Source organism: Echinococcus granulosus (genome assembly GCF_000524195.1).
Source record: "Echinococcus granulosus chromosome Unknown EG_S00011, whole genome shotgun sequence".
In the NCBI taxonomy this organism is placed as follows: Eukaryota; Metazoa; Platyhelminthes; class Cestoda; order Cyclophyllidea; family Taeniidae; genus Echinococcus; species Echinococcus granulosus.
The window spans coordinates 723,314-749,536 of NW_020170391.1; the positions used below are offsets into that span (position 1 = coordinate 723,314).

General features: G+C 38.6%; 2 protein-coding genes across 2 annotated transcripts; both read right to left on the minus strand. All coding sequences in view use genetic code 11, as the record gives it.

Moving 5' to 3' along the window:
• Positions 1-3,001: 3,001 nt before the first annotated feature.
• EGR_02458 (Anosmin-1) lies at positions 3,002-20,110 on the minus strand (the record flags this gene model as incomplete). The annotated part of the gene is made up of 12 exons (XM_024491707.1): positions 3,002-3,237; positions 3,448-3,864; positions 4,591-4,815; positions 4,973-5,117; positions 5,442-5,498; positions 6,955-7,041; positions 7,569-7,835; positions 8,028-8,272; positions 9,137-9,377; positions 11,083-11,139; positions 12,534-12,626; positions 19,895-20,110. The coding sequence occupies 12 exons, from the start codon at positions 20,108-20,110 to the stop codon at positions 3,002-3,004; spliced, it is 2,286 nt and encodes a 761-aa protein (XP_024353858.1).
• A 1,413-nt stretch (positions 20,111-21,523) lies between these two features.
• On the minus strand, positions 21,524-26,059 carry EGR_02459 (hypothetical protein; the record flags this gene model as incomplete). The annotated part of the gene is made up of 7 exons (XM_024491708.1): positions 21,524-21,644; positions 21,744-21,801; positions 23,234-23,365; positions 23,462-23,510; positions 24,760-24,911; positions 25,459-25,648; positions 26,000-26,059. 7 exons carry the CDS (start codon positions 26,057-26,059, stop codon positions 21,524-21,526), a joined length of 762 nt encoding a protein of 253 aa, XP_024353859.1.
• Between the last annotated feature and the right edge of the window lie 164 nt (positions 26,060-26,223).

Sequence of the window (26,223 nt, forward strand, 5' to 3'; positions counted from 1 at the left end):
ACCGATATCACGAAACACAGTACAATTAAGAAAACAGAATATGTACAAAAACTTGAGCCTTAGGAATGAAGTACTGTACAAGCAGATGCACTGTAGAGGATGGATGAGCTGATAGTGTTACTTTTAAATGAATAATCTGACGAGATACGCAGCGGGGTTACCGAGGCGAGGTGAGATAAAGAAACGTCCAGAACAGCAATAAGGCTGAAATGACAGAAACGTGTTTATGTAAGGAGTTTGACTAATGAAGGATTAAATTAGGCAAAAAATCGAATTCTCCAAGCCTTTTATTCGTCTTAACTCGTCATTGTCTGATTTGATCCAAGGCAACTATTTGTAGTAAAATCCATCTGCAGTTTAATTCTCTGGTCTAAAAAATAAACTAGTTTGCCACTACTTAGAGTAAAATTGTTGTTGCTTAAGAAATCCTCCTCACTAAATCATGAAAGTGCCTTATATTTATTGAATAGTATGCACAAATTCGTGCTAACTTGAGATATTTAGTTCAACTCAAATTTTAAGGTTAATGAAAGGTAAAAGAATATATGCTACGATGTCTAAAACTAATTTACTAGTCTGTTCGCAAGACTTGACACCTTGCGCAAAAAGCAAAGATTGGAAGAATAGAAGAAAAACATTCCGAAGTTAAAACTTTTATCAACTGGTTGGAACAATGCCTACAAGCAATCTGAAATGTACCATTCTAAATTTGCAGTGCTCATGACTTGGCGAGGGCAAGTTAGTGATAAATGCGTGAGTAGAAGCCTGCTGTACCATTTTAAAGCCCGCTTTGCTCAACCTATCTCCTGTCTATTCCATTTGCTTCGTGTATGCAATTTTACTAAATGTTAGGTGTCTATGGAAGTAATTATTCATACCCAATGGCTCTGCTGTAACTTAAATAATTTATAAAAGCCTACTCATGGATTCTAAAAAATATATATTAACAAAGAAGTGGGAAGTAGAAAAGTAAGGGCGCCTGTTGGGCTATTTAGTATAACGTACTGTCAGAAGTATTAAAAATTGACAAACATCCATGGCAAAGTTTAAGAAAAAAGAATTGGCATCTGTCAACTACAATTACATTTAGGACATATTATCCTGTCTATTCCAACCCCTATGCTGCCCTCATGTGAAGAGTCTTTAGCTCATGTGCATAACTTCGCCCATCCAATTCATCCAATTAAAGTGGTAAGTTTTTAATCGGTCCATCCGACTACTTGCTTAACAATGGACTTTGCAGAGACTTACTCATGAGAAATCTCGTATTCACTTTCCTGATTGCACCTCCAACGCTTCTAAAGGAATCATCTTTGATGCCTTGGAGGGGTGTTTGAACGTAAAGAAATACTTCACGACTTGCTTGAATAATTTTTGAGAGACTTTCCTCTTGTTGACTACCCAGGTGCTCTGATGATCTGAGATGAATCAATTGGATTTTGAAGACATACACACTGTTTGGTTGAAGAGAATTTAATAGGATCGAGGTCTTAGTCTAAAATGCAAATGCAAACCCACACAGAGATTATGTGACCAGCCTCAAATTTAAATCTCAAAGTCAAAACCGACAGCACGTCAATCGAGTCTACTTCCATTCAATCCCACTTCTATTCGAATATGATTAACTCTCTCATAACTTATCCTCGTTTGAGAGGTAAAATGTTGAGGAGTTTTACTGGACTTCTTTACACCCCAAACCACATCTACCAGGACCTACCAGAAGTATGAAAATAAGTTCATGTAACAGACGAGTGGTCTGCAAAATAGTGCAGTTTAAACAACATACCAACCCCCTCCCAACCTCCTCTTTAAAGTCTGAACAACCTACCGAACCAAACAAAATTACAGTTTGAAGTGCCATACACAAACATAGTTAGCGCCACTTTTGTACATAATAAAACAGTAGAATGATAAGGAGAGATCATGAACCTACGCTAGGAAGGACCTTTGTCTGAGATTCAGTTGGACTGAGCCGGGGGTAAGGGTCGGCCATCAGCCGCAGTGTGTGAGGGGTCAAATGTCTGTCCATAGCAGGGCCCCAGGTTACTCTAATTGTGATTTATGGCGTGTGAATCACAAGTGCCCATATGTGGTAAATCGTAGATCCATAAAATACAAGCATAAACCACAGTAAGCAACTCTGACATAACCAACAAGCAAGAACATGAGACTATTTGAAACATACAAGTTCCAGAGCAGTAAAGCATACCAATTAAAGTCGTTCAAAGACAATGTTTATCACTTAAAACGCCAGTTAAAACAAAGCTTCTCTTCTTAAAAGACATGGCCATAGAACCGGGTGTTTTTCATTTTAAACAATTCAAAAAACGAAAAAAAGTGATTTCACTGGGTACGAAAGAGAAAAAGAGGTTTAGAAATAACTTTAGCTCCATTAAATCAATCAACCATCAACTTATCGACGGTTTTATCTAAATCAAATAACACTTATACAAATGGAACTTTGCATCACAGCAAAAATGGAACTAAATTTGACCCAAATCGGAAAAATCTGCAGCTGTGTGTCATAGAGACGACTTTAAGATCTTTACTTTCAAATGAACAAAACAGATTTTAGTCAATCTGGTCGAAGACATGTAATGCTTGCCGCATTTAAACAACCAAGTTTGGCATTTGGAGTATATTGCTACTTCAAGAAAGTGGTTTGCAACCCAAGTTAATTAATTTTGCCCTCCAAATCCGCCACCCATTTAGTCATCGTAAAACGGAGTTCAAGAAACATTTTACTTCTGAGACACAAAAAAGGTATTCATAATTTGGATAAGAGTTTAGATTTTCGTGACCTGTTTTAGGCTAAAATACGCTTCATTGAGTTATTCGCAGATGTGGCCTTCTAGCAAGACGTACCAATATCAAATTTGAAATGCCACAGCTGTGTAAATCACCTGACTGGAATTTAAATACTAAAAGGCAATGCTACACTGCAATGCTTTGCATGAGGATGAAGGCAATCTAGATTTTAGGCTGTTAGGTACGAAACAGTTCACCATGGATTAAAGTGGCGCGTGATCAGCATGCGCGGTTTTAAACTTCCGACCGCAGATCGCTTGACCCACCTGTAGAAAATTTCGGATAGATTGAGCTCAGGGCCAATGTCGGGTCGAGGGCTTCGCAGATGCCGCATAGTTGTGGGCGGCCGCCAAGACATGTTGTAAATGAAGGAGGTGTCGGAGACTAACTGAGAGCGCAGATTGGTTGGAGGGAGTAAGGCGTCCGATTCTGATAGGAAATGGTCAAATAGCCTGTCGTATACATTTGCAAATAATTATATGTTGACGTTAGTCGAATTCTACTACAGAGTGTCAAATCAGCTTCTAAAACAAAACATCGGAAGTACAATATTTTGACAGCTAATTTGGTCACTCGATGGACAAGAATATTTGTTCTTCGCCTATTTCAATGTTTTCTATTTGCAAGGTAACCACAAACCTTTGGTGGAACAGCTGAAATGAGAAGCCCATGGTATTGACTGATCATCAAAGCAGGCTGGAGTGCATAAGCATCCGATGTGAATTGGAGGCTGATCCGTGTGCTGTTGCAGAGTAGCACCATTTGATTTGCGTTTGTTTGGTGCCACGAATATTGCGTAGTGGCAGTTAAGCTGTAGCGATGATATTTCCACTCGTCCGGTTCGAGTTAACTGACCCTCTGGTAATAAACCGACTTCCTCTCCATGCTCCACTGGTTCTAGCATCAGGAACCGGCTGTATTCACTCCCCGCAGACCCCGAACCAAATTCATCCAGCGGTTTGAGGGGCATGAATGTTTTTGATATCTGCTCGCCGGTTTCTATGCAAGCCTGCTGCTTCCACTGAATTGTGAGAAGTTTCGGTGAGAGATTTTCTCCTATAATTTAATGATTTTGACAGCCAAGAGATATTACATCAAAGGCTCTTAAGTACTAGAAATGTTAGCAAAATGAAAGTGTACAGCTTTATCAGATGTTATTTCTTATTAATATAAGGATGAAGCAAATATTAACGGCATAATTGCGCGTTACGTTGGTAGTAAATACTGGTTTTTTTCCTCCATAACTAATTCCTTAAAAAGGATTTTTAGGCTATAAACTTCCCAGTTGGAGGGGTTTTAGGGTTGTATTGCAAGCAATTCAACGCAGACACTATTGGTAAGGACTTCATAAACACATAAAGTACATTTTGTAAAAATTGCCATTCATTTGCGTAGGTGGCTTAAGCGATCCACCGAGCTCAGGGTATCGGGTTATGTTGTGAGTCAGCACGATGTACGACCATAGGTCTGCAGTTTAGATAGTTTGGATAGATGTATTGCATGTTAACCTGATACATATTATTTAGCAGATACCATGCTCATTGTACAAAGAATTCAATCCAAAATTATTGCTAAAAGAATGGCTACTGTTTTTATTGCAACCAAATTAGGCACCGTACTTGAATTTTCAAAGCGATTACATTTTGAGACAAAAGGGATCATCAAAAATCATCGCACAAAGGGTAACACTACTGGCTGAAGATATGCTTAATTATGGTTACGTTATTCGTTATGCCATTTGAATCTTTGCCAAAACAAGGCTGAAGAGAAATGAGGGAGCACCTTCAGAAAATTGAGCATTGTAACTCTCTGCGAACTCATTGACCGTAAGTATAGTCTTCAGAAACTGGCCATCCGAAACACCGGGATCGTTGGCAAATCGAACCGTAAGAAAACCACCAGGAGATTGCGGAAAACGCAAAGGGCGAAAGTTTGATGATATTTGAAGTTTACTGGCACCACCTCGCTCCCTGACATTATCACAGCTGCAGGGCACTTGGGTACCACCTATAAAAACATGCAATAAAAAATCACCAGTATAAAAATGGCAATTGCTCTCTTGGTAAGGCATATCGATTGTTGGATTTTAATATTTTTATTTTATAAATGTTTCCCTACAGTAAGGAAATACTTTTTATTCCGTTTCAACTCCGATAGTATTTACCGTAACCAAGATTGCTAACACCATGCCCAGGATAGCTTTGGTGTTGATAGTAAGGCTCCCGTTTTGGCAGTTCAGGAGTTATGATGAAATGTGACGCTGGCGCAGAGGTAAAAGTCTTTGATCCCCACGAGGAAATTGCCTGTACCTGAAAAGTTTCGAGGCTACTCGTAGCCAAATGAACCCCGCTAGTAAAGTGAAATCAAGATAGGAAGTTTTGATTTTTGTTTGGCTTTCACACACTCCTACCGTCAAAAATTTTTAGAAATTTTACTAATTCATTGTTGAATGGTTAGAGGGATGAAGGGGGTTTCAAAGTTAATACAAGTAATTTTAAACATAGTTTGATTTAACAGTGATTTTCATGAGCACCTAAAGTGACTTAGGCAAACGGGAACCAACTAATTTTTGCCGTTATATTTGATGTGCTTTGCAGGGGTTCACGGTCGCGTTGTTTCAGCCAGTTACTTACTTGAATGTGGTAGGACATGTTTGCCTTGAGATTGCGAAGGAGATAGTGCGTCTGACTCTAAAATATCCAAACCGCACGTCACTAAAACTTGCCACTTGTCAGGCAAAACTAGTACAAGGCAGTGTTCCGTTATGACTGCCAGTAACCTAAAGAAGGTCCAACTAGTAGCGAACAATAGGAAGAACACTCAACAGGCACTGGCAAGTACAAAGTTTCCTACTGCGGCATTGAACATTCAGTGGACCCACCATTATTATCATTGCAGTGGGCGTCAGAAAGTAACTTTTGATTCAGCAGTGAAGACAAATAAATAATATGCTCGACAAAACTTACACCATTTCCAACAAATTCCTAGTCAAAGTGACTCCTCTCAAAATGTGACAATGTAAGCGACTTTGATATAAACAGGTTATTAAAAAATGCTTTTGTAATAAATTGTGTCAAGACTGAATGCGAGCATCAGGGTATTGAATTCTGAAGTTCAAGGATTAAAAAAGACCGGACAACTTGGCAATTAGGTGAGTAATAACAGTTAGCAAGAAGGGCCTCCATTTTGTGTGCTGATGTTTTCAACGAATTGGATTTTATCTAGAGGCCAGGAATAAACATAGCGGTTGATTTTTACATGAATTTAGTTTTGCGTGCAACAAACAATTTGTGGTTCTTACGAAAATCAAAATACTCCTTAAAACGCCACGTATTATCGTGGTTTGTGTGGGTATCTCCATAATGGCTTCGTACACACACAGTTGGGGGTGGGAATGCACCAGATCCTATCAGATGATTCACACCATCGGGCAAGATATTCGAAAAAAGCGTGACTGGAAGGAGAGGAAGGGCTGATGCTTGTTAAAACGTTAGCCAAATCGCATCTCTTGCGAATGAGCGCTTGTTTCACGGAGAACTATGCTGTTTATCGTGAATCAAAAATCTGCACTGAACATTGCTCTCTAAATTAGTTTAGTTAGGAATTCATAATGCACCATTCTCTACGACTCCATCTCGTTGCAATCTGCTTAACCATTTCACAGCTAACATTTAGAGCCTTAAATGTTGTGCCCTAAATATTTCTGATGATGTATAAACGAAGAATTTGCTATGTTCTCTCAAAGGGGTCTTATAAGTACAAAATAAATTGCTAATCACATGTCTCTACTTCCAGAACTAATTTATGGGGCTTTTAGTGTGTCATTTGGTTTACAAATGAATTAAAATTTGTAAAAAAGCACTTTAAATGCATCGATGGAAAGTGAATGGAAAGGAAGATTCAAGAAAAAAATTAGACCCTTTAACTAAGAGTTTGTTAATTGCGACTGACTCATTTAAAAGCATTAATTTTATTTGAGCAAAAGTGGTTGATTGTCTAGTGTAAATAGCTTTTCAGAACGAGGGCTAATTCATTAATAGCCCTCCATCGATAGTAAAAACCTGGCAGCAGCTATTGAAGGACCTAATCGCCTTTCACAGAAATCGCATCCATAGCGGTCAGCAGGACCAATACTAATGTACTCACAGCAGGCACGATGTGGAGGAATGTTGACATTTTATCCTCAAACACTGCGCGTTTATCTGACGAAGAATCCTCGGGTGCCCAAGATATCTAGAACCAAAATCATCAGTTCAACCAAACAATTTTTAAGTAATAAAAAATAATTTAAGTCAAGTAAAAAGATTATTTATTGCAGAAACGGGTACAACGCAGAGGTTGACAAACACCAATTTCAGCCATTCAAGCTGCTAATTCGATTAAATAGTGGCCGAAAACAATGGCTTTACTTTAGGCAAGCAAATACACACACCCAAGGAATGTAACTAAATTAAATTGCAACATATTACTACCTTGATCTAGACTGAATTTGAACCAAGATAAACATTTTGCTTTCGTGCGTTTTCGATCATGCAATGAATGGATACTGACACCCTCTACTTCCTTTATGTACATCATAAAGGTTGGTAGTCTCCTGCAAATACAGCTATCTATTAGCAAAAAGTTAACAGCTTGTCTTAGAATGCGTGCAAACTCTTTTGTAAAAAGTAATTCCTGAGGTTTTGGTCAATTTAAACATGTGTCTGTTGAATACGTCTGAAAAATGAATTAATGAAGGAGTAAATTGGCACACTTTTTACCCGATATTCTGTGACTGGGATGACAGCAGTTGTCGGGGCTTTCCACTCAATGCGGACATGCACTCCCCCGTCTGCCTGGAACCGCCATACGCCATCCACGAGTTGTCGGGGCGCCGATGCCGCCTGTGGGAGTTGACTGGTCAGGTGAACTGGTGGTGTAGTTGAATCACCAAATCCCCTCGATCCAAAACGATTCACGGCTGCAATTCGATACTGGTACCACCAACCTACATCTGGTTCACTCAGCCGAGCTCCCGGGATGGTTGTCTAAAAGGACGACTTTGCTTACCAACTTTTCATGGTACAGTACCAGAAATTATTAACGAACATATCATGGCCTGTCTCTCAAAAGAAAACGGAAAGAAAATCAACGTGAAATTTTAATTTGGTAAAATTAATTCTATAACAACCTTTGAAGTCGTCATCTCTTTACTAGGCAAAAATAGGGTAATGACGCACCATGGTGAGAGTCTTCCAGGCGTTAGCAGCCATTGGATCAAACTCTGGACCAAAATACGTTCGTACTTGCAAAACGTAGATGACTGGCTCCGCAAACGAGGGTTTGTTTTCACCAGCAACATTCCAGGTCAGTTCGAATGATCGCGGCCTGTTCCCCTCCGTGATTTGTGGAGGTTGGACAAGCTCTGGTATGTCTAAAGAGTGCGGCTGCTCCCTTTTAGAGAGGTAAGTACCCACTTCGATGACTATGGTGAATATCCTTAGCTCATATAAAAACAATTATCATCAAATCAAGGCGGCAGCAAATAGCCTGACCTATTACTGGTAAGGATGTTCTTTGAACTAAAACGTTTTAAACATAATCTAAGGCCTACAATGGGAAGTAAAAGTAAAAGCAATAACGAATGTCAAGCGCAGCAGACCAGCAGTTTTAACCAAACCGCACTGTTTCAAGTTAAACTTATGATATTTGACATATAGTATATATTTAAGCTCTTTAATTGGTTCCATTGTGTAACTGAAGAACAAATAGTTGTAAAAGATTTAAATAACTGATTTAGCTATCCAAAGAATCGGGTTTTGTGTGAATGAACAAATAAGTGGTATTCTGGGGTGCCTGCAGCCCCAGAAGAGCGTTTCCGCTCGACTTTCCAGAAGCCTTAATACGGCTGATGTCTAAGCGTTTTGGAGAGCTGTGGCCTCGTTCACTCCTTCCGGATTGGATCATATCAAGCAAAGATGTACCCTAAGTGTACTGCTAAAGGTGCGTGTAAATGGAACCGCTGAAGTACACAGACTCAGGCTTAGCAACAGCCTGCGATAGCCTCCATTAGCCAGCCACCGGGCTGGTGCATGCACGTCGTACGCCTACGCTTCCCCACACACTTCGGCCAAACGTGAAGAAGATCCAGCAAACACATTTGCACATGTGATTGGAATCAGTTTCGTCACATTTATGAAATAGGCAAGCAAATAAGACATCTTGTTTAGAGCAGACGATAGATTGCCACCAAATGAACGGCACTACCATTATAAGGTCCCAAACCTCATGGAGAGAAGCTAAAAGACCAAAGTGTCAAGTGGTCAGTTCAAAACCCAGTGCTTCTCACCATCGCCAAAAGTGGGTACCATGCAGATCCTGGAGCAGCATTTTTTGTTCCCCGGGCAGTCCAAATCCAAGATACAGGGAGGCGCAGAGGCACCCGCGTCACGTAGAGACAGCCAGTGCTCACTCCCCTCCTTAGGTTCCAACGCACCAGTGGATGGACAGTCGCCGAAGCGATGTTTCATCGCTGTGTCCAGCTTTCTACACCCTATGTGACAGGCCCAGCCTTCCTGAAGTTCCCCAGACTAAAATTTGTACAATTTTTCCATTCACATGGCGAAGCATATGCAGAAAATCGCCACCAATTTAAAAAGATTTGGAAGGTATCTCACAAGGCTAAAAACTGTCTTGCTGCAAAAGTAATGTTTTGGTACAAGCCAGCATTACTGACGTCAGCTCTACTAATTATTTCAGACTGTCCATACAAACGCTTTTTTAGCAACTACCCAAAACATCAAAATAGGTGAAGCTTGAGGAGGAAAAGATTTCTCATTCTATAAACACTGGATCATTATCGACCTTCTCAAGGACTGGATCAGATTTTTGCGTCTACTACAACTTGACATAATAATACAATGAAATAGTAAAACGGTCCCAAAGTTAAATTGAACTAAATGAATGTTTCACTAAAACCATTTTCTGTTGTCGAGAAATGTGCATTTTAAATCGTAGAGTTTTATGTGCTTATTAGATTTTGATGATGTTAGTCGCCTTTTATCTGCTGACATTTAGTTCAACCTAATGGAGGCAATTGAAATAGCAGTAAATGTCAAGAGCAGTTCATTTTAACAGTATGGAAGGGAAAATTCCCATCAACATGAATCCTTACGAATTTTTTTCTACTTTCACTCAATCAGACGATTATATAACTCATGCATTTTATCCCACTATAAACACCACCCCAACCTATACTGGAGACGGTATTTTGATTTATGATGGGCAAAGGAGGAAGAAAATGAATAACAGCAAAGTTTTGCGCATATACTTACATTTTTAACTTAAATATGGAAGATTTGCAAGATTTACACGGCTTATAGCCAATTTGGTTTTAAGGCATTTCTGTGGATAAAATTTGCCGGTCTCGATCTCTATCTCCATTAGATTTGTTGGAAATCCTGCTGCCCGTGGACAAGGTCGGTTAATTTTTAGAATCGCATAAACCTCTCATCCTAGTATCCAGTCCGTTAATTTGATTAGATTGTGACTGGCTGTAGGTTTGTATTGTGTGCCACTACAAAGGAGATGCAATATTTGTAAAAGCTTCACTTAAGCTTAAGATTCCAGAACCCAATATGATTGGTGAGGAATTTACCATTGTTTTGGTAAGTAGGTTAGGATCCATTCTAAAATATTTTAAACCACAATGGATAGGTGGAGCTTTTTCTCTAAAAGCTAAAAGTTGGATCTTACTAGGGCAGATTAAATCAATCAAAAATTTTGGTTTATTTGGCCAAAGGCGTTAATATACAAAGGTTGCGGTCAGCATGAATCAGTAAAACGTGTTAATAATTCATTTTGAACTTCGGTGTTTACTGATTTATAAAGATTCGATGTTTTGGGTAATATCAGAAATGTCTAGTTGGTGTAGAGTATTGCCGTTTTGATCAATGACACATAAGTTGGTCATTTCCTTTGTCATTACGGAAAGAAATAGAATGTAAATAACACATTTATGAGTTGGTGAAGCATGTGTCTGGTTTAGCCACGTCGTATTTTGGTTGCAGACAACTCATTCCACGTAAGTTTTGAAGATACATGGCTAGGATTTCGTTATGATAACTCGCGACTTAAAACCGGACTATATGAACCGAACAAGTAACAGCTACAGGGAATTGGCATGTGTCTAATAAGTGCAGTTTTGTGCATTTTTGCATGAAGGGTATGTTCAACTACTCTAACGGAATGTATGCGACGTTAGTCTAGACCTAAAGCATTGATGCTGAGTCTTACCGCGCATCCCTTTGCACACTCCTTATAAGCCAAGTCGGTGTCGCAGGCTCGTTCACACTAAAGAATCAAGGAAAAAAGAACATTTCTACAACTATAAATACTTAAGTAATCATTGCAGCCTCACGCACAAAGATGACTAAAGTTATTAGTAAATAATACACAGATTGAGTTAATAGTGTTACAAATCGGGGTTTTGAAGTGGAGAATCCCACTCTTAATAAAACTAAAGAAATTACTCAAGTTAATCACTTGAACCAAACATGATTGTCAACGACCATAGCGTCACTGGTAAATTGAGTTCGCGTGTAGGATGATGAAAGTTGAAGTTGATGCTTTTTTGGGGAGGGTGAAATTGCGTTAAAGCATCCCAATGAAGCAAGTGTAGTCTTTTGCAAAAAAAAACCTCTTACTCCTACATCCCTCCACGCAAACACTTTTTAAAGATAGTTTGTACGAGATCGAGTTTAAAGAGGAAAAGAAAATACATCTGCATTTTTGCTTCTGCTGGTAGAGTACAATTCAAACAGAATAATGCTACCAAGATGGAGAAAGATATCCCCTACTCACAAGTGGCTTCCACCAAGTACGCAGATTTAGATGGTTTAACGGAATGTAACACCTAAATGGAATAAAAAGAAATTGTGGTTCTAAAGCGAATTTCGAATATTATCGCAGTAGTGAAATCATCTTCAGTTAAACATAAGAACGGAATTGCAATAGCCAAACCAGCGTCGAATACTTCTCCAAACTTTTACATCATTTAACAATAATATGGACTCAGAAAAATCCTGCGGATCATGGGATTGGTATGACACATACATTTCCATAGTAAATGACGTTTGCTAGCGCATTCCTTATTGTTCAAGGCTCAGAAATAATGCACTCACCTCCTGACCGAGCCCAATTCAACTGCTTTTTTAACTCGCTAAATCTCACTGCGTTCCGGTCATATACTTAATAAGAACTTTCCGCATTTTGAATATGGTGTTAGTGGCCACCTCCTATACATCATATTTCGAAGCTAAATTTTGACCGTTTTGTATTAGGTATAAGGTGTGTTTCTCACAAGCCTCATCCCATCCATACATCATCAACTTTCCAGAGCAAATGTAAGCTAAGGCACATCTTCTCTGGGCTTAAAAGATTTTTTTTACTCGAACCTGTGATGGGAGTCACCCGAGTGCAGGGCTAAGTTCCGGGCTCAAGAGGAGAGGGGGCTGGCACGGCTTGTCATGTAAGTACGATATTGAGAGGCGGCAACCGCTCTAGCTAAGCGTCGTGTTCCCGCTTTCCACTAATTGGGTTGGGATAAAAATGGGAGAAAGGGAAGAGGAGGAGCAAAATCAGGGGTGATTAATTGGCAATAAGTGGTCAGAAAACATGGCTGAAAAGGCGTCAAACGGTAGGCGCTCAAATTAACCTCTGTAAAAATGGAGATGCGTCTTGCTCACCTCGTTGTAAAAGAGGTAAGCTGGTGAAAGACGACGGCACTCCGACTGCACATTGACAGGCGTTTTTCTAAGCTCTTCAAGGACTGCTTTGGCCTAAAATACAGACAAACAGTTTCGAGGAGTGCATTTTGCCAATAATTTAGTTCCAAAACTGAATTGGACTCGAGGAGTTTTTCTGAAGATTAGTTTAGAAATTCAAAAGAGTTGTACCTTAATCTGCAGTATAACGATCTTCCGATTAGCTTTTTTGGCTCCATTTCTCATATGTGGGATCAAAATTAGACATTTGATTCGCTGAATTGTCAACACTTGTCATCTACTTATGAAGTAATACAAATATATTTTTGAGGTGAAATCATTTATCTGAAAGAAGTGATGAGCTATGGCTTAGATTATTTAAACTAAGTGATCTATAATTGAGAAATCTGCATATCATAATTTTACTTAGACAACTATGAATGATGAATGTGACGTCAAGCTCTAATCATTTCTGGTAATCTATAGTACTTATTTTCTTTATAAGTAAGCAAGTATCTTTTAATTTAGTGTGGCGAGGTATCGCAATACAAGGCGACCCGATGTCACTTGTTAAATTAAAGCAACGGCACCACCAGATAGGTATACGCACCGTGAATTCAATCAATTACTCTATTTGGGACAATATGCCATCTTTTAAAAAGATTAGAAAAATAAGATTCTTGTACAACTTTGGACTTCTTGGGAAGGGTAGCCATTTTAAATGGCAATTTTGGCGACTAAATCTAATGTCTGAATTATGAATTTTGAATTTGCTGCTAAGATCTCAAGGAAATAACCATTAGTGAAGGAATTTTGCTATCTGCTAACTTTTAATATTCACTGTCATAAACTTCCATAATGATTGCAATGTTTGCGATTCACTAGGTATCATGATGACTAAACGACTGGAAAATTGGGGTTAGGGGCGGATAAAATGTGCCCTTGTTTAAAATCATCTACAGCAGTGGCCTACGGATTAGCAGAACAAAGCAAAGCAGGCTATTGGGATATTACAGACGACGCTGCGGGAAACTCATTTGTTAGTTGAGGTGGAACGGTATCTACTTCTTATAAATTACCGGTTTGTGAACAATCGGGGCACGAAAAAGCTCCTGTTATAAGCCAGTTTTTAGGGTGACGGTTCCTGTGACAGTTTTTAGTGTAACTGAAAAAGATCTCTCAAAAGCAGCTGAACAAAAATAAAAGTGAGGGTAGATGACCCTTCAACGTCCCCTTCATTTGTCCATCCAATCACTGAAGAGAAATAGGAATTATTCAGTATTCAAATAAGTGATTTCTACATTGGAAGACAAGAAGTCTTTGAAAAACACTTTTCAAGAGTTTACGTTTGGAGGATACAAATTACAGCCCTTGTTTATAAACATCGGCCACTTGCGGATCATCCTTAGAGTAAAAATGCGGCGTCGTGATAAAGTGTACTTTCCTTAGCGAACTGCATGTTAGCGAAAAGGTCGAACTAATCATCTACCAATTTACGTTATAATGATACTCCATTTTACGATCTATTAAAGGACTGTCGCTTTATTCAAAAGGGGTCGATAAAGAATAGACCTAACTGTAACACCATTCAACGAAATTTAGTTCTTCTAGGTCGATAAAATCACAGTACTATTGTCCTTAAACTGGCAAAGCCCCGAATGTTCCCACTGCAACATCTATGGAAGCTCCTAAAATGTTTCGCTTCTCGCCTGTTACCACTTGTAACTTGGGGAGTCCGTGCAAAATGAATTCGCATGGGAAAGCTTTCCTGCTTTCTTCGTAGCTGTTTTTGATGTTTGAATAAGTTAAATGACAAAGTACCTACTAGACCTTGGGGATAAGTTGAATCAGTGGTGTCTGGACATACAAGGGGCGGAATGCATGTAATGTGTCATTTTGCCACTCACCTACACGTAAAATTTTTAAAAAGTGGACTAAAGGTGTGTTAAGGATGCAGTGCCTAAATGACGCACGGCTGTCTGGAGTACGCACTGCTTGATTAATCGGGGAAATCATCAGTATTCCCCGAGGAAGTGAAGGAACTTTAGGTAGGGGAATACTTACACTTCGCTTTAAAATGAATTCTGAATATAACGTTAGTTGCAGTCATTCCAAGTGAATGAAGAAAAAATCCAATTTAAAGTACAAATTCTCATTTTCATAGCGAAGCACCTCAAGCCAAAATGAGGCGATTTTTTGAGTACTTTATGTGCTGAGGCTTCAGCGTTTGCAACCAATTAACAAAACGTTTATTACTTTGCAAAGGAGAGTTAATCCTTATTATGGCTTGAGGTTCTCCGTAACAAAGGATTCCTTTTGCTACTATGTGCTGCTTTACCGCACAGGCCTATTTCAAATCCATCGTAGACATGGATTGCCTATTTTAAAGATGGTTTTTGTTTAGTTAAAGGACAAAATAACTTCAGCATAGGGTATTCCCAAATAATAATAAGTTCCTGATAAGTAATATGAAGAGATGATGAGCAGAAAACCATAACAGTTACCTAACAAATTTTAGAAGGCGTTCATCTATCGGCGACATAGAAGGCCAGCATAGCCGGTGGAAAGCTACAGACACAAAATTTGAAAACAGTCTAAGATAAACTGATTGAGCGAGTAAGTGTAGTACACTGCTGTTGCTTGAGAGGCTAGACAGATTAAAACAAGTACAACTCCATCCTTTGATATTTGATGCGCATCAGTATTGCAAGCAATGATTTTGTGGACTAATTTTTGGGGTTTGTATCTACCCCTAACTACAATTCAATGTGTTTGCCAATAATAACTGAAAAATTACTTATTTAACTACTACTACTAACCCGAATGCAATGGCAATATTTCGTAAGTCATATAATTCCCGTCAAATATATGGAGAATAATCTGATTCTGTAAATGTAAAGGCACAATAACGACCTTTTAAATCAAAAAAGCATTTACAGAGGAAGGTAGAACAGCGGACCACTTGACTTTTGGGTGGGGAGGGCTTGATCCACTTAGGAATTCAATTGGCACAGCATTTAAAATGAACATCAAGCGCGTAGTCTTCAAACTTTTGCAAATGCCAATTTTTACCATCTTTTGTAAAGGTTCCTTAAGTCCTATAGTAAACACAGATGCAGAAACGATTTGCAAATATTAAAATTATTAGCTGTTTATATATCCTTGAAAAGATTGCAGACTTTGAATTTTCACATAAAATTACTCTAACGATGATTAATGCGGATTGTTTGTACGCGTCTAAAGGCTTTAAATGATGTATGGAGGCAGCAACCAAGCAAGTAAAAATAAAAAAGGTCCAACTTTTCTTCAAATCAACCGCTAGATATTTTATTTTACTACTTAAGTTTAACAAAGCGAAACGCAGTCAAGGCTGCTTGAACTTCTCCACTTTGCTACTTCCAAAAGAAGGTTCTGCGTACTCACTACCAACAATCTTGCTACAAACCTTTTTCCTGATTCGAATGAGAAAGCTATCAGTAATGCTAGCCTATAATGTCAAGTTCAAATCTAACATGTTGTTTGAATGTGGATTCGTCAACAAAAAAAGTGAAAATCTCTTCCAGTTTCCCAGTGCCTTAGATTGTTGTCAAATCCAGACGTATGATTAAGGAGAATACTGCTTTTATTCTTCTGTAGTGTTCCAATAAATACTTATTTCATCAAACATTTGCATTGACACTAAATAAACGTGTTGATTTCCTCACACTGATACTATCAGAACACGAAAATTAAAACTATTAAATAGCTTCTCGGAGCATTTACAAAGGGAATGGCCAGTGCACATTGGGCAATCCTACTGCCTTTGCAGGAAACGCTAACAACTATGCCTAGTTATCTTTGCCCGCGCATTGTGCAATCCGTCAAGTCCTGTGAAAAGGCGTCGCCTAACACTCTAGGCGATACCGCATCAAAAAATATACCTTGTGGCTTTTGGGCACAGATGCAGATGAAGAACTAGTTATCCATTGCTGTGGATGTGTGCCATGTAAGAAGGTAAAAAAGAACCAAGATGTCTGCAATTCCTTCTCACAATTATGAAAAAAGGGCCCAATAGGAATCGAAGCATTCTATGTATGCTTGCCTGATGGCTAGGTGAAAGTATGTGATAGCCAGTTTTCCTAATAGTGGTAGCGATTGGCCGATGTGCGAACTCTTTCACTTTCATTATAACTACTCTTGAGGGAAAGCATATAACCACGAAGCCAAACGTACAGTTTGATGTTGAAATTACACAATAGTCCGGTTCGTTCTGCTTCGGTCTTTCTGTTTCTACTGACAAGTAAAACTGCAGTACTTGTTACCCGTGTCTATTTCAACTTGGTAAACATGAAACAAATTCATGCTCTTCCCGTGACATAAGTATCAATATTGTACCTTAAGATGCGAGCTAATTTTGGTATTTGAAAGTACGTGTTGGAATTTGAATGCGAAGCAACATCTGAAGATGGCAACAGGAACAGCCCTTACACATGAACTTGGTGACAGCCGTTCTGACGTCATACGGCAAAGTAATAAGCGGGGAGCACAGAGGCAGGAGTTTTTAGATACGAAAAATTTTATCCCATAGCCTACTCAGTCTTGACTATATGGCAGTTGATTTAAAAATCATTAAAATCAAGTTAACTTTCAATGCAAACCCCTAGCAAGTGTGGTTTATTGACGGTAGTTCTCAGCGGAGCCTGGATATTTCATCCAAGAAGTCAACCTTGAGGCTATTCCTCATTCCGGTGTCAATGAGTCACCTTAGCAAGATTTGTAAGAGTTTTTACTGCTCTGACAATTGAAGTGATTTGCCATATCCTGAAGGTGCTACAGTTTCAGATCTTTTCCTAATTTCTTTTAGATATTTTCACACGCACCGCATCACTATAAGTTTTATCTATGACAAACAACTCCGAACGAAGTAGCAGAATTGCTGCTCTAAAAGAAGGATAAAGCATCCTAACATGTATGCTACTTTCACGCAATTTTGGAAAAAAAGGTTGGAATTCTATTATTTGATCATTTAAATGTGCACAAGTTGATGATAAAGTGTCAATGCGTAATTTCATGCCATATTGAAATTTATGATCACACACTGCGATCCGTTTAAAGTCCAACTATTCTGCGATGACATTTTGCCCTCGTAGTAATCTTCGTAGTTTTCAATCGTAACGATATTTTAAATTAGTAAAACTGGGATATCAAATGGTTTCCTCAATGCAGAGCTTCCATTTTTATCCCTTTTTAAATGCATGCATGTAATTTACGCACTTATGTTCCATTTACGGTGTCAAGGCATAGGTTTATGGAATGTCAGTGAGCAAAAAATATAATGGCTGGAAAATGTTCTTTCAGAGGCTTAAACAATGTCCAGAACGTAGACAGAAGTGCAGTTCCACTATTTACGTTTCATAGCCCCTTCCTTAACTCCTGCGTTAGCACTCACCCCACCGTGTATGTGTCAATCGATCTAACTAATCAGCCATTGTCAGGTTTATTTCTTGTAAACTTCAAAAATTACACGTTTGTAAGCCCTGTGATACACATGTATGTGCGTAAATGGTGATGTAGTTAAATTACGGTCGCTCGATACCATTACTCTGCTCACAGTTAAAACTGCTCCCAGAGGTAACTTCCCGATGCTCACTAAGTACGCAAAAAAGACCACTTTTTCAGACTTTTGAACCAGTTCAAGAATAAAAAGCAGCATTCCTTATAATTTACAACAACTCGATTTGGGAAAGAAAAATCTTTGCTCTTTGTCAAAAAAAAATTTAGTTCGAAATCCCCCTATGCTTTGGTTTACGCTTCTTCAGTCGCGGATAGGCCGCCCAGACCACGCAAATAATCGCAAGGTGAGGAGATCCATGCTTACACATTAATGGCATCCGCCATTAAGATGGAGTATGTTGAAGAAATGAGAGACTGTTTTGGTTTGGAATGGAAGCTCCTAGCACAAATGAATGAAACATTCGTTTGTCCATCCTTTTTCCAAAACATCGACTTCCGAAGTAGAGCGCGTCCACATCAAATCGATGGCACTAATTCTTAGCAAAATTCTCAAAAGCGTATAGTTCTAAAGTCATTCCACATAGAATTGAGTTGCGTGTAGTCTCCTGTTCCATCAAGAGAGATAAGTTAGACTTTAAATTACTCGATAACGGAACTGATGAGACTGGTTTTTTTGTGCTGACAGCTCATGATGCAACCTTAGTCGTTATCAATCCTTTAGTAAGGCGTCACTACTGCATCAGACAATAAGCGACGATCGACAAATATAAAAAATCAGTCTAAATTACCTTCTGTTATTTAAAACTTCTGTCAAATTTTCATTTCGAAGAGAAAAACTTTAAAAATAAGTAGGATTTTTGACAAACATTACAGTCAGCCCCCCACAAAGTGTCTGAAATTAGGGTTTTGCATAGATGAGAAATTTTCTACTTTAGTGGCACGTTGTATACGAATAGACATTCCTGCAGTTGGGGTTTTTGTGATTAACCGGGAGGGGAAGTGTCACCTCTTTACCAAGGGGAGTTGGTCCATCGTTCTGACTAGGCCCTAAGTTTTTCCAAAGACTATCCTCTGTGCACATACGTGATATCGCAATTACCCTGGTGACTTAGGTCCTACAACACTTACACTTGCCTTCTACATGCCTGCAAATCCAGTACCATGAAGCCTGGAGTTTTGGTATACATAAATCAGTCACAGACAATTTTCGAAGATCAAATAAAAATGGTCACGACGAGGTGACTTAAACAGCACGATGAAAAACGATTTCCGATTATTCTCAGTGACCTGTGATGTTTCATGCAGTGACTACTTCACTTCCATAAGTCAGATTTCTTTCAACGCTTCTGTGAGATGTAATAAATTTGTTGAGCTGTGTGTTGAATGGCACTACTTGACATTCAGTTAACAATGCTCATACGGCTATTTATCATTGCATAAGTCGCAAATATGTCAACTTTTATTACTCTTGCCTCGGTCCCACGATTGTACATATCCTTGGTATTATGTATTTCATTCGATGTTACATCCACCAGAAGTTCATATAATTATGGAAATATAGGTACCGTTACAAAGGAGTTGATTAACCTCTTGTTCAAATGTACTCATTTAGTCCGCACTTTATTCAACCTACTATTATTTAATCAAAAGGTCTCATTTCACTTTGTTTAAATACTAACATAGTAGCGTAAGTGAAACCGGAACATTCACACAAGAAAAAATGCATAAAACTTTACTTGGTATGAAATTGTATTTCACGGCATTACTTTAATTTTCCATCTCAGGACAAAGGGAAACTTTTATGCCCTTAATATGGTTTACTAAGCATTAGCAGTTATATAACGACTTACCATATTGTCCTTATTTGTTTTGGCCTGTAAAGTATTGAGGCAATCCCTGAGACACTCTACTTTGCAAACCGCCTTTGCCAACTCTTGACTCTCGGGCGTTGGTTGAGCGATCAAAAACTCCCTCAGCACGTCGCGATGTGGCCGCACTTCATTGAGTTTACACTCGGAGAGGCTGAACAGCAAGCAGAATCCGAATAGTGGAAAGAAAGATGTCATCGCGGTTGCAAAGTTATCGTAGAAGAAATGCCCCTTTGTTTTACATAGACATGAAGTGAACGTGTATCGAGTTATGCTTATGCTAGTTGAATCGGCTCGACCACGTTCACGTGGGAGGCAGGAGCATGCCCATTGGTTCATGCAGGCCAAGATGCTATTGGACTATGGGGGCCAATCAGTGAGGAGTATGTCTGCGGCCCACCTCTTGGGCCATTGTCGTGTCTTAGGAAAAAAATGCCGCTCTGCAGTCTGTTTCTCCTCTGGCTCCGACTTGTTTGAGGGAAGTATGCTCATGAAACTTCTTTGGTAAAGACCTAAAGTACAATTTGCAGGGCGATTTATACGGAAATGATAAATAACATAAAATAGAGTAAACTACACTTCCCCTAACTACAGTCAACCTGATATTTGTTGTTAAAACTACTGCTTTCAGCAAATCCCGGGTATCTACGATGATCGCAATACCCAAATTACACGTGTTAATATCTAATAGTACTAGGGTTCGAAAGACACAAACACGGTTAGCATGACCAGAATCCATGCAACCTGTAAGGAGAAAGTTGCTTGCGTGATATCTTGTTCGAAAAGACCCAACTTGTGCATACCACAGGCGCAAGATTAATATGTGAAAATCGGATTGTTGCTTCATTTGTTAGAAAACACTTCGGTCGATTAAACAAAACTGCAAATCTTGCCAGCTCCAGGTCAAGAGGAGTCACTCTTTCGAAGTTTTCATATTCTTTTTAGTAAAACTGAATGGTCCAACTGAAAGATTTTGTTTAAATAAGCTGGCAGAAGTAGCCAAGCATCATTATCGCTATTCACTTAAACTTCATTCTCAGTCTTTGATGGAACTTGAGTCTGTTAAATGCAATGCTTCGAAGTTCATACCTTACCGGTCTTTTATAATTAACCTAATTCGTTCCTAAAAGTGAGTAGATAAAAGTTCTTTTAGGTGAAAGTCATGGATGTACTAAGGTTTAGCTACAATGAGTAAGAGGCTGGAATTGGATTTATCTGTGTAGAATAAACAGAAGGACAAATTTAATGCCTTAATTCTTCAGCTGTCGTGTCTCGTTCGTTTAGTAGTGCAATACGACCTGCAACATTAAGCATCACATTTGTTGAAAGTCATTTCGTTCACTTGCTATGAAATGCAATTTAGCCAGACCTTAGGGTAGATCACCTCATTGCTAAAAAGTGATTGCCTCGCAGCTAACTTTTTTGTTTCAATCCCTTTGCGAAATGTCGTTCTTTTATTTCCCGCAGCAAAACCTTATTGGACGGGGAGAAGACGTAGTTACTATTCCCCCTTTGAACTGCCGAAGGAGGAAAAGGCTGCTAGGAAAACGGCAAGTTTCATTCAAACTGTCTGTCCTAAATTTCTAACAGGCAGGGTAAAGTGGTTACCTTCTATCGAAATAGTTTAGATTTAAGCGAATCTGATTGACTTACACCATTAAGTATTCTAGGAATTTTGACCTTTAGTGGAATGAAATCCATCACTGCATAAAATAGTGCGTGCAGTGTAATCCTTCAAAAACAACGGTAAATTTTAACGTCAATAAGCGTTTGAAATGTCTTGCTTAGAAACATGCATTTCACTATCATGTTTCCCGCCTTATTTGCTTACCTTGGTGACATTTTTAATTTGAGGTGATCACTTTCAATGCACAGAACCCAGTGCAAATCTTTTGAGAAAAAAAGGAGGACAAGAGTTTGCTATGCTTTACTGAAATGCCCTTCTATATATCTTCTCTACTCAGGATAAATATTTGTTTTTGCGTGCTAAAAATTAGCTAAGGTCACACGGAAAGATTGTGTCAACTGTCATGGTATCCTGCATAGACAGGTCCTGTCAGCGGGTTTAAATATCAACGCGGAATATTATTATGAGTGCTAGTCGTTAACCCAAGGCTACTTTTAAAGCAGTCCAATTTCCAGTGTATTTTTTTCGTGGAAGGAATGAATCGAGTTTATGGTATTTCTGTGTATTCGGTCTTGACCTGAATCTAAGAGGGGTTCTGAGACGTTCTGATGTCTTTTTGAATCGGCTAATGTCACAAAGACAAATGCACTATGATTTCTGCATCCATAATACGCAAATATTTCCAAGTCATCTTCTTAAAACCATTCAACAAAGATAGATACACGCAGTCATGGAAATTAATTATGAAATGAAGTGATTAACCTTTTTGAATTATTTTCTCCACCTAGACTTAGAGGAATCTTAAAGCTTTAGGGATAATGCCTTAATTATTTGATAGTAAAATGGACAATTTGCGCATCTTTAAAAGATTACAAGGTTTACTTGTTTTTCCCTAATAACCTTTTTGAGAGTTTGGCGGCACCTTCCTGCAATAACGTTGGCATTGATACCTCGCCTACATACTTATCGTGTAAAAGTGGATTTTGTGAAGCATTTTTTAATCTCCTTTATAGTTTGAGAAATTTAGTGGGTATTATAATGCACTGCCGCTCCCAACGGTTTTATAGGGATGAATCACAAACAGACACTTCATAATTAATTGCACCATTGCTTACGTGGCCACACCATTTAGGTCATTCTAAAGATGGACACACCATGGCATGAGGCGGCCTTGAGTGCGAACCAGATTCTGGATAGGGGAGAGCCTTATGGACACGATGTAATATTCATTCACCCACCTACACCGATTGGTTTGGGGAAAGGTGAAATGGATTCACTCATCTTTAAGGCAACACCGGTTTTAACGCCCAAGTGATTACTTAGGCTTTTTACAGTTTTAAGTGCCGAAAGTAGCATGTACCCTCTGGACACAGGGGAAACGTAGAACAATCCTTTGAAGTTTGATTAATAATGGCAAGGAGAAGAAGCTTTTGGTCAAATGCTGAATAATCTTGTCAAGCTGGACCGTATTTTTATCTGCAGTTTAGAAGGATCTTCCTTCTTTTCCACTGTTTCCGAATGCAGGGTACCATAAATCGTCCATGATCGACAACAAATCATAGATTTCTCCATGTACCTTGATTGAAACTTTTGGCGAGAATCTCCATATTTAGTAGCCCTACGATTTAGTTTTAAATGCAGAACGAACATAATGGAAGGGAATGGCGAATGTATACCAATATTACATCTGTTACCTTCGTTTTGGTAACAAGGTAATTGTTTAAGATGAACATTCGTCGAAGTTACATCCATCAGATATTGGAGTATAGCTTCTTCTGTTCTTTCTACCATCCTAATAAGCATTTCCCTTAATAATTTCTCAAAGCCTTAGTACTAGAAAAAGCTGAAAACATTTACCTTATGGTACAGAAACGACTAATTTTCGGTAATAATGGAATTATTATTTAGCATGCTAGGATTACCAATGTCATTACAATGGTACATCTTCGCAATTAACTGAATGTTGTTGCTCTAAAAAATGTGACAAGCAAACAATTTGGAAGAAAGTACTATACGGTAAGTAGATTAATTTTAGCTAAAAAAGCAATTACGATAGAGATCGTAAGCGTTGCACATAGGGACATTTCTCCCATCCCAACCATGAAAAACAAACTGAATTTAATGATAAACAAGGAGTTAATGGCGTGAAAAATAAATAACTGCCACTCCCCGTGCATCATTTGGCAAATGTGTTTTGAACATAACCATAGCTGTGGATAGTCTCGTATGGTGCGCCATCGCTTCCCAGGATTTCAGAGATGTCAATTAGGCTGACGTATTCAAAGGTTTCTGGGGCGCCCTTTGAAAAGTATAGCTGACTTAATCCCATGGTTATATTTTTCTAAAGGTCAGATTGCTTGCCTACTTCTGGTCAACAATGCATTAAAAAACTTTCTGCTTTTGTCTTATAGGTGACTTGGTTTCCTCTCTCAAAGAGAATTTACGACCAAATCGCGTGTAAATGCCACGGTAATTATAGGCTGTCATCATGGGGAAACTTATAACATAGTCAAATAACGAGATGTTGGAAGCGCGCAAGCCAAAATTGCAAAAGAATACCCGAAATGGAAGCAGTATTAACTGAAACTGGAACATGCTTTTAATCTCACCGGAACTGTCTGAGGAACTAAAAACGTGCTTGCTTTAGCAATATTCCTTATGGAATTATTTGAGTCTATAGCAATCGTGTCAAATGAAGAGAATTACAGCCAGTTATGAATATTTGCAGGATAATTAGAACAAAGCAACTTACACTTTTAGCTTAAAGCAACCACAAATGTTGTCACAGGTGGTGGATTTCAATGAGAGGCGAATGAGCAAGTGCGTATCTGTACAATTTGGAATTTGGACTTGTTATTGTTAAACCTTGTAAAATGAAATTATTCATCGCAACGAAGTTCGTAAATTTGATTAAGGACTTGCCGAAACACAAATAACAAATTCAAACACCTTCAACCGCCCAAATAAACAGTAAACCTAAATAATTTACTAAAGTATTGAGAAAAAATGAATTATAAGTAAATTAGGACGGCATGACATTTCTAAATGCTACTGACCTTTAGAAGCATTCAACTCAATTTCCATAAACTCATTGGAATTCGGCCTAGCTCTAAAATTCAATCCGCATGGTAGGGAAAGTGGTGCGATGTTGGAATCCTTTGCCAGAAATCGACAGCTTATTACCAGCCGTTAATCCATTTGTGGCAAGATTTTAGCTGACTTCCTCATGATATCTCCTCCCAACTTTTACTGTAATAAAAATTAGGTCAAAGTAAGTTAGCCTTGAAATAAAATTCAGGTCTTCACATTCACCACTAAAACTTGGGGTCCAGGTTTCAACCAAACAAAGGATGAAATTATTGATCGTTGTGTCTACTTATAAATGACATTTTTTAGCATAGATGCAGTGTAAGAGTTCAGGTGTGGCACGGAATCAATGAGAACGAAGATAAAGGTAAACGCCAGATGTTTATGTCGTAGCTTTGAGCATGGCCCACCCAGAGATTTAAGCTTCGTGTGCCTGCGATTTTTCGAAGTGCTGATGCAGGAAATACTCAGTAGTAAAAGTAAGTAGCAATTCAAAGCATAGATTAAGCACTGTAGTAATCTCGAATTCAAACTAGACACCACCCATCTTCTCCACTTCAAACACTAACGCCCAACTCTTACAAGCAATTTTAATACTTTACTTGGCAGTTTAACTCCCGGTTTTAGCAGCTGGACGCTTAGGGGCACCGTCATTTTACCTTGCCGATGTATCTGATCTCTAGGCCAATTTCATTAGCCTCGGCCCTACTGTTCGTCGACAATACATGTTTCACCCCAGTGTCATGTCTTCCTTTGGCTTTAGGGAAATCTCGGAGTGCTTTATAACCATAAAAATGAACCCCCATCAAAAAGGCTGATATCTTTTATGTACTATTTTTTAAGCAATTAGTTTTATTGTCAGTATGATAAGGCTGATAGTTGGTGACGTAGAGGAGTTGGAAATAATTGGCAAGACTAGAAAATAAGTTTATGGTGGTGTATACCAACTGTGGTAGTTGCGTTCCACAGTATAGAACGCTATACCATACTTCATCAGGTATTACGTAATGTTTAGTTTCTTTCTTTGAATTAATACGACATTATTTGATGTATTTAATTGTTTACAGTAACAGCCCAGGAAACAACATTAGTTCCTTGGATCGCAGGCTTCCACTCTTGCCTAATAACGCCCACCCAATAGAGATATCAATTGGATGCGATCAAACGACATTACACCTTCATTTCCTCCAGATGAAGAAGCCTATAAATTGGCAGTTGTATGCAATCAGGCATTTAAAAACTAAAAAAATCTAAAAAACAAAACAATTTTACAACGCTTTTTATGGGTTATCGCTTCCTGGGGCCTAAGGACTCTCGCTTTGTCTCCACCGTTAGGATGTAGATTATAGCGAAAGAGGTCAAGATTTTCTAACTTGGTTAAAACACATATTAAAAGTTTCGGCATATGAAATAGGTTCAACAAAAGCAGGCATTATAAAATATTTTCGTTAAAATACACATTTTATGCTCACCTTTTAGCTGGTTTGAAAATAGTGTCACCGAATTTAATGCATTTTAACTGATGCTTTTAAAAGGAATCTCAAATCTTACCTTGAAAAATCCATCCCGAAATCAGCCAGTTCTACTTAAGTTTATT